This window comes from Theropithecus gelada, chromosome 13 (assembly GCF_003255815.1).
Source record: "Theropithecus gelada isolate Dixy chromosome 13, Tgel_1.0, whole genome shotgun sequence".
NCBI classification, from domain to species: Eukaryota; Metazoa; Chordata; class Mammalia; order Primates; family Cercopithecidae; genus Theropithecus; species Theropithecus gelada.
In genome coordinates, this window is record NC_037681.1 from 4,596,200 (window position 1) to 4,604,732 (window position 8,533).

At 44.9% G+C, this 8,533-nt stretch overlaps 1 protein-coding gene across 2 annotated transcripts; it reads left to right on the forward strand.

Annotated features, from left to right (window-relative positions):
• Positions 1 to 7,144, forward strand: IL1B (interleukin 1 beta). Of its 2 annotated transcripts, none has more exons than XM_025354015.1 (7): positions 1 to 199; positions 673 to 734; positions 1,301 to 1,352; positions 3,321 to 3,522; positions 4,078 to 4,242; positions 5,490 to 5,620; positions 6,342 to 7,144. In XM_025354015.1, the coding sequence occupies exons 2-7, from the start codon at positions 688 to 690 to the stop codon at positions 6,549 to 6,551; spliced, it is 807 nt and encodes a 268-aa protein (XP_025209800.1). In that variant the 5' UTR covers positions 1 to 199; positions 673 to 687; the 3' UTR covers positions 6,552 to 7,144. The 2 variants fall into 2 exon arrangements, with proteins under 2 accessions (XP_025209800.1, XP_025209799.1); XM_025354014.1 differs by lacking the exon at positions 1 to 199 and adding an exon at positions 213 to 445.
• The last annotated feature ends 1,389 nt before the right edge of the window (positions 7,145 to 8,533 follow it).

Sequence of the window (8,533 nt, forward strand, 5' to 3'; positions counted from 1 at the left end):
ACCAATACTCTTTTCTTTTCCCCTTTCCTTTAACTTGATTGTGAAATCAGGTATTCAACAGAGAAATTTCTCAGACCCCTACTTCTGCTTTTGAAAGCCATAAAACAGCGAGGGAGAAACCGGCAGACAGCAAACCTCTTCGAGGCAGAAGGCACAACAGACTGCTCTGGGATTCTCCTCAGCAATCTTCATTGCTCAAGTATGACTTTAATTCTTCCTTACAACTAGGTGCTAAGGGAGTCTCTCTGTCTCTCTCCCTCTGTGTGTATCTCTCTCTCTCTCTCTCTCTCTCTCTCTCCACCCCCCCATCCTCCCTCTTTTCCTCCCTCCCTCTCTGCCTCCCTCTCACAGCTTTTTGCAAAAATGCCAGGTATAATATAATGCTTATGACTGGGGAAATATTCTGGGAATGAATACTGCTTATCTAGCAGCTGACACCCTAAAGGTTAGCGTCGAAACCTCTGCTCCAGCTCTCCTAGCAAATACATTGCTAGCTGGGGTTTGGTTTAGTAAATGCTTTTCTCTACACCCAAAGGACTTCTCTTTCACACATTCATTCATTCACTCAGAGATCACTTACTTGCATGCCTGCCATGTACTGGATGCTGAGAGAAATCAACACGTGAACGTAGCCGTCATGGGGAAGTCACTCATTTTCTCCTTTTTACACAGGTGTCTGAAGTAGCCATGGCAGAAGTACCTGAACTCGCCAGTGAAATGATGGCTTACTACAGGTCAGTGGGGACACTGAGACAAGTAACATGAGCAGGGCTCCTCTTTCAAGAGTAGAGTGTTATCTGTGCTTGGAGACAATATTTTCCCCCTAAATTGCCTCTTTCAGTGGCAAACAGGGTTCCAAGTAAACCTGGTTGAAACACTACTTTCCCATTATAAGTCCCTCCAGCCTTGGGGCCTGGAGGCTATCCAGAAGTGTTGTTGCAAGGGCCTCCTGCACAGGCAAATGGGGAGAAAAGATTCCAAGCTGACAATACAAGGAACCCCTTTGCAAAGTGTGGCTTGGAGGGAGAAGGAGAGCTCAGATTTTAGCTGACTCTGCTGGGCTAGAGGTTAGGCCTCAAGATCCAACAGGGAGCACCCAGGGTGCCCACCTGCCAGGCCTAGAATCTGCCTTCTAGACTGTTCTGCGCATATCACTGTGGAACTTGCCAGGTGTTTTCAGGCAGCTTTGAGAGACAGGCTGTTTGCAGTTTCTTATGAACAGTCAAGTCTTGTACACAGGGAAGGAAAAATAAACCTGTTTAGAAGATATAATTGAGACATGTCCCTGTTTTTATTACAGCGGCAACGAGGATGACTTGTTCTTTGAAGTCGATGGCCCTAAACAGATGAAGGTAAGACTGTGGGTTTAACTCCCAACCCAACGAAGGGCTCTAACACAGGGAAAGCTCAAAGAAAAGAGTGCTGAGCCACTTTGATGCCATGGCATTTTGTTTCAGAACAACTTTAACCTCTTCCAGTGAGACACAGGATGCACCACTTGCTGACCTGGCCACCTGGTCACCATATCATCATAGTCACTCACTAACAGTGGTGGTGGTGGCCACACTTGGTGATGACAGGGAAGGAGTAGTGTTAAGTAGGAAGACAGCCAAGTCTTCAACACAAATTTGATTCTCCTTTTAGGAGATGGGTTCAGCCTATGCCAATCACTTGAGTTAAACTCTGAAATTAAGAGATGATCTTGAGAACTAACATATGTCTACCCCTTTTGAGTAGAATAGTTTTTTGCTCCATGGGGTGAAGCTTATAGCAACAAGACATAGATGATGTAAACAAAAAGATTAATTGAGACTTGAAAGAAAACCATTCACTTGCTGTGTGACCTTGACAAGTCATTTTACCCTCTTTGGACCTCATCTGAAAAATAAAGGGCTGAGCTGGATGATCTCTGAGATGCCAGCATCCAACAACCTTCAGTTCTGAAATATTTTCAGTTGTAGCTAAGGGCATTTGGGCAGCAAATGAGCATTTTTCAGACTCATTCTTACAGAGAGCCATGTTATATTCCTGCCGTCCCTTCTGTTTTATATGATGCTCAGTAACCTTTCTAGGTGGCCCAGCCATCAGCCTACATAGGGCAGTTGTGCAGGCTAGGAGGCAGCCACTTTTCTCTGGCTTTATTTTATTCCCGTTTGTGACAGCCTCCCCTAGCCTCATAATCCAGTCCTCAGTCTTGTTAAAAACACATTTCTTTAAAAGTCCTAAGACTGGCATAACTGGTTGGCTCCAGCTGTAGGAGGAGCCCATTGGCTTGTCTGCCTGGCCTTTGCCCCCATTGCCTTTTCCAGCAGCTTGGCTCTGCTCCAGGCAGGAAATTCTCTCCTGCTCACTTCCTTTTGTGCACGTAGAGGTCTCTTTAACTGTCTTTCAAGCCTTTGAACCATTATCATGCCTTGAGGCAACCTCAGTTAAGACTTAATACTGAGCTTCTCTGAATAAGAGAAAAGTGGTAATATTTCACAAAAAGTAACTACTCTTACAGGATTTGCAGAATGCCTATGAGACAGTGTTATGAAAAAGAAAAAAAAAGGAATGGCGTAGAAAAATTGAATACTTGCTGAGTGAGCATAGGTGAATGGAAAATGTTATGGTCATCAGCATGATAAAGCAAATCATAGTGTGACAGCATTAGGGATACAAAAAGATATAGAAAAGGTACACATGTATGGTGTAGGTGGGGCATGTACAAAAAAGATGAACAAGGTAGAAATGGGATTTATTCTAAAAGAATAGCCTGTAAGGTGAGAGAAAGCTCACATTCTAGTCCTGAGTCTGCCTCTAACCTGCCATGTGCTCTTGAGTACACCCTTAACCTCCTTGAGCTTCAGAGAGGGATAATCTTTTTATTTTATTTTATTATTTTTATTTTATTTTATTTTATGACACGGAGTCTCACTCTGTTGCCCAGGCTGGAGAGCAATGGTACAATCTCGGCTTACTGCAAACTCCGCCTCCCAAGTTCAAGCAATTCTCGTGCCTCAGTCTCTTCAATAGTTGGGATTACAGGTGTGCCCCACCACACCCAGCTAATTTTTGTATTTTTAGTAGAGAAGGGGTTTCACCATGTTGGCCAAGCTGGTTTTGAACTCCTGACCTCAAATGATTCACCCACCTTGGCCTCCCAAAGTGCTCGGATTACAGGCATGAGCCACCACACCTGGCCCAGAGAGGGATGATCTTTAGAAGCTCAGGATTCTTTCAATCCCCTTCCTCCTCTCTGAGCTTTGTCCTCTCTGATGTCAAAGCACGGTTCCTGGCAGGACCACCTCACCAGGTTCCCTCCCTCACTCTCTCTGCAGTGCTCCTTCCAGGATCTAGACCTCTGCCCTCTGGATGGCGGCATCCAGCTACAAATCTCCCACGAGCACTACAACAAGGGCTTCCGGCAGGCCGTGTCGGTTGTTGTAGCCATGGAGAAGCTAAGGAAGATGCTGGTTCCCTGCCCACAGACCTTCCAGGACAATGACCTGAGCACCTTGATTCCCTTCATCTTTGAAGAAGGTACTTAGCCAAGAGCGGGCAGTAGATCTCCACTTGTGTCCTCTTGGAAGTCATCATGCACCAGCCAACTCAATTCCCCCAGAGCCGAAGCCCTTTAAAGGTAGAAGGCCCAGCAGGGAGAAAAAACAAAGAAGGCTGGAAACCAAAGCAATCATCTATTTAGTGGAAACTATTATTAAAGAAGATCTTGATTGCTACTGACATTTGCAACTCCCTCACTCTTTCTCAGGGGCCTTTCACTTACATTGTCACCACGATGTTCAGATGTTGGTAACCTCCCTGTGGGCTAGTGGTATGACCATCACCATTTTACCTGAGTAGCTCTGTTGCTCGTCCACAGTGAGCAGTAAAAGAGCTGAAGCTGGAACCCATGTCTAATAGTGTCAGGTCCAGTGTTCTTAGTCACCCCACTCCCAGCTTCGTCCTCACCGGTGTTGTCATCAGACTTTGACTGTATATGCTCAGGTGTCCTCCAAGAAATTAATTCTGCTGCCTCACCTCACGAGGCCTGCCCTTCTGATTTTATACCTAAACAACATGTGCTCCACATTTCAGAACCTGTCTTCCTCGACACATGCAATAACGACGCTTGTGTGCACGATGCACCTGTACGATCACTGCACTGCACACTCCGGGATGCACAGCTCAAAAGCTTGGTGATGTCTGGTCCATATGAACTGAAAGCTCTCCACCTCCAGGGACAGGATCTGGAGCAACAAGGTAAATGGAAACATCCTGGTTTCCCTGCCTGGCCTCCTGGCAGCTTGCTAATTCTCCATGTTTTAAACAAAGTAGAAAGTGAATTTAAGGCAAATGATCAACACAAGTGAAAAGAAACATTAAAAAAGAATATACAAACTTTGGTCCTAGAAATGGCACATTTGATTGCACTGGCCAGTGCATTTGTCAACAGGAGTGTGACCCTGAGAAATTAGACGGCTCAAGCACTCCCAGGACCATGTCCACCCAAGTCTCTTGGGCATAGTGCAATGTCAATTCTTCCACAATATGGTGTCATTTGATGGACAAGGCCTAACTGCCTGTGGGTTCTCTCTTCCTGTTGTTGAGGCTGAAACAAGAGTGCTGGAGCGATAATGTGTCCATCCCCCTCTCCAGCCTTGCCCCCTTGCCCCAACATCCGTCCCACCCAATGCCAGGTGGTTCCTTGTAGGGAAATTTTACTGCCCAGCAGGAACTTATATCTCTACGCTATAACTGGCAAATGTTTCAAGTGCGGTGAGCCCATCATGAGCTGCGGTGATCTTCCTGGCATCGTGCCACAGTAGCCAAAGCCTGTGCACAGGAGTGTGGGCAACTAAGGCTGCTGACCTTGAAAGGCAGCCTCACTCAGGGCGAAGCTATTTGCTCTCAGCCAGGCCAAGAAAATCCTGTTTCTTTGGAATCGGCTAGTAAGAGTGATCCCAGGGCCTCCAACTGACACTGCTGTGACTGAGGAAGATCAAAATGAGTGTCTCTCTTTGGAGCCACTTTCCCAGCTCAGCCTCTCCTCTCCCAGTTTCTTCCCACGGGCTACTCTCTGTTCCTGAAACAGTTCTGGTGCCTGATTTCCGGCAGAAGTACAGCTTCACCTCTTTCCTTGCCTTCCACATTGATCAAGTCGTACTGCTCCTGTAGATGCGCACATTGCCAGCCAGTGACACAATGGCTTCCTTCCTTCCTTCCTTCCTTCCTTCAGCATTTAAGACGCAGACCCTCTTTCATTCTCCATTTCCACTTCTATGAGGCTCTGAGAAACCCTCAGGCCTTTGAGGGGAAACCCTAAATCAATGAAATGACCCTGCTATTGTCTGTGAGAAATCAAGTTATCCTGTCTCTTAGGCCAAGGAACCTCACTGTGGGTTCCCACAGAGGATACCAAATTACATGTGTCCTACTCATGGGGCCCAGGGGTTGGGCTGACCCTGCACTGCTGTGTCCCTAACCACAAGACCCCCTTCTTTCTTCAGTGGTGTTCTCCATGTCCTTTGTACAAGGAGAAGAAAGTAATGACAAAGTACCTGTGGCCTTGGGCCTCAAGGCAAAGAACCTGTACCTGGCCTGCGTGTTGAAAGATGATAAGCCCACGCTACAGCTGGAGGTAAGTGAATGCTATGGAATGAAGCCCTTCTCAGTCTCCAGCTATCACTTATAACCACCTTCTATCACTCACAACCACCTTCTCCCCGCCCCCATCCCTAGGAAAAGCTGGGAACAGGTCTATTTGACAATGTTGCATTAATGTAAATAAATTTAACATAATTTTTAAGTGCATGCAACTTTCAATCCTGCTGCAGAAAATTAAATCATTTTTCTGATGTTATTGTATCCTACTATAGTTATGACCCCAACAGATTATATATTGTTAGGGCTGCTCTCATTTGATAGACACTTTGGGAAATAAATGACTTAAAGGATCCCATTATCACATCCACTGCACTCCCAAAATCACCACCACTATCACCTCCAGCTTTCCCAGCAAAAGCTACATTTCCAAGTTGATGTCATTCTAGGACCATAGGGAAAAATACAGTAAAAAGCCCGTGGAAAATAGGTACTTCAAGAAGCTCTAGCCTAATTTTCACTTAAAAAAAAAAAAAAATTCACCTACATTATGCTCCTCAGCATTTGGCACTAAGCTTTAGAAAAGAAGAAGAGCTCTTTTAGTAACCACACAGAAAGTTGGGGGCCCAGTTCTAACTCAGGAGTCCTGATCCTGTGACCCGCTCATCAGTTTCCTCTCTGGCCAACCCAAAGAACATCTTTCCCATGGCATCTTTGTCCCTTGCCTCACAAAAATTCTTCTTTCTCTTTTGCTGCAGAGTGTAGATCCCAAAAATTACCCAAAGAAGAAGATGGAAAAGCGATTTGTCTTCAACAAGATAGAAATCAATAACAAGCTGGAATTTGAGTCTGCCCAATTCCCCAACTGGTACATCAGCACCTCTCAAGCAGAAAATATGCCCGTCTTCCTGGGAGGGACCAGAGGTGGCCAGGATATAACTGATTTCACCATGCAATTTGCGTCTTGAGAGCTGTACCCAGAAAGTCCTGTGCTGAATGTCGACTCAATCCATAGGACGGGCAGAAAGGGAACAGAAAGGTTTTGAGTGTGGCTAGAGCCCGGACTTTTCTGTTGTCTACACCAGTGCCCAACTGCCTGCCTTAGGATAGTGCTAAGAAGATCTCCTGTCCATCAGCCAGGACAGTCAGCTCCCTCCTTTCAGGGCCAATCCTCAGCCCCTTTGTTGAGCCAGGCCTCTCTTACCTCTCCCACTCACTTAAGCCCATCTGACAGAAACCATGGCCACATGTGGTTCTAAAAAAACCCTCTGTTATTTGCCCCCACATTCTGATGAGCAACTGCTTCCCTATTTATTTATTTGTTTATTTTATTGATTGTTCTATTTAATTTATTCAAGGGGGGCAAGAAATAGCAGTGTCTGTAATAGAGCTCAGTTTTTATAGCTATTCAATTCAACCTGGACTGGTGAGCTCTCTTTAAATCAAGTCCTTTAATTAAGACTGCAAATATATAAGCTTAGATTATTTAAATGGGAATATTTATAAATGAGCAAATATGACCATACTATTCAATGGTTCTGAAATAAACTTCACTGTAAAAAAAAAAAAAGGTCTTTCCTGATCATTGACTTGTCTTGGATTTGACCCTGAACAGTAAAGATAAACAGGGCTGTGAGAGTTCTTGGGGGACTAGAAGCCCACTCCCTATTGCTGAGTGCTGCAAAGTACCTAGAAACATCCTTGGCCACCGAAGACTATCCTCCTCACCCATCCCCTTTATTTCTGGTGTTCAACAAAAGGATATTCAGTGCACATCTGGAGCAGGATCAGCTGAAGCACTGCAGGGAGTCAGGATTGGTAGTAACAGCTACCAGTGGTTTCTCTGTCAATGCACCAACCATCTGTTGAGCAAGCGCTATGTACTAGGAGCTGGGAGTGCAGAGACAAGAAGGGTAACAAGTTCCTCCTCAGGAGAGGCAGATAGGTACAAGCAACAACAAGGCAACATGACAAGCAGAGTAAGATAAAATACAAAAGGAGTATCCAGGAAGGAGTGAGGAGAGTGACATAAGAATCTTACCATCTTGCCTAAAGGGATAAACAGAAAATTTCCCCACATGGGCCGGGCAAAGTGGCTTACGCCTGTAATCCCAGCACTTTGGGTCGCAGAGGCAGGAAGATCGCTTGAGCCCAGGAGTTCAAGACCAGCCTGGACAACATAGTAAGACCCCCATCTCTACAAAAAAATAAATAAAACAATCTGCTAGGCATGCTGGCATGCACCTGTAGTCCTAGCTAGTTGGGAAGCTGACACTAGAGGATTGCTTGAGCCCAGAAGTTCAAGACTGCAGTGAGCTATGATCATACCACTGCACTCCAGCCTGGGTGACAGAGTGAGACCCCATCTCTAAAAAATGTTTCCAGATAGAAAAGAAAAGAAAACAAAAGGCCCTCAGGTAGAAGAACCAGCATGAACAAAGACATGGGGGTATAAGAATGAATGATAGAAAAAGTACACTTTCCGAATTGTAGGAATCACCAGAAGCAAAGTCAAGGGGAAAAGTATTTGCAACTCACATCCTAGGTAAGGAGACAATTTGCTTCACATGTAAAGAACTGCCTCAAAACATTAGGAAAAAAAGAACAAAACTCCAGCAAAACAAGAGGCAAGGGATCTTCACAGTCTGTTCACAGAAAAGAAAATACTATTTGATCTTGGGCAGAGTAAAATAATTTGATCTTGGGCAGAAAAAAACCAATGTTTAACATTGTAATAAGAAAGTCAAATTAAAAGCACTTTGAGATACTAGTATTTTCCCATCAGATTGACAAAGATCAAAAGTTTAACAAGAGACCTTGTTGGTTAAACTGCCAGGAAATCCCCGCTGTTAAATATTACATGTGGGACTATAAATTGATATGACCCTTACAGAACAAAATTTGCTAACTATGAAAATCACAAGTGCACTTCCCCTTTGATCCAGCAATT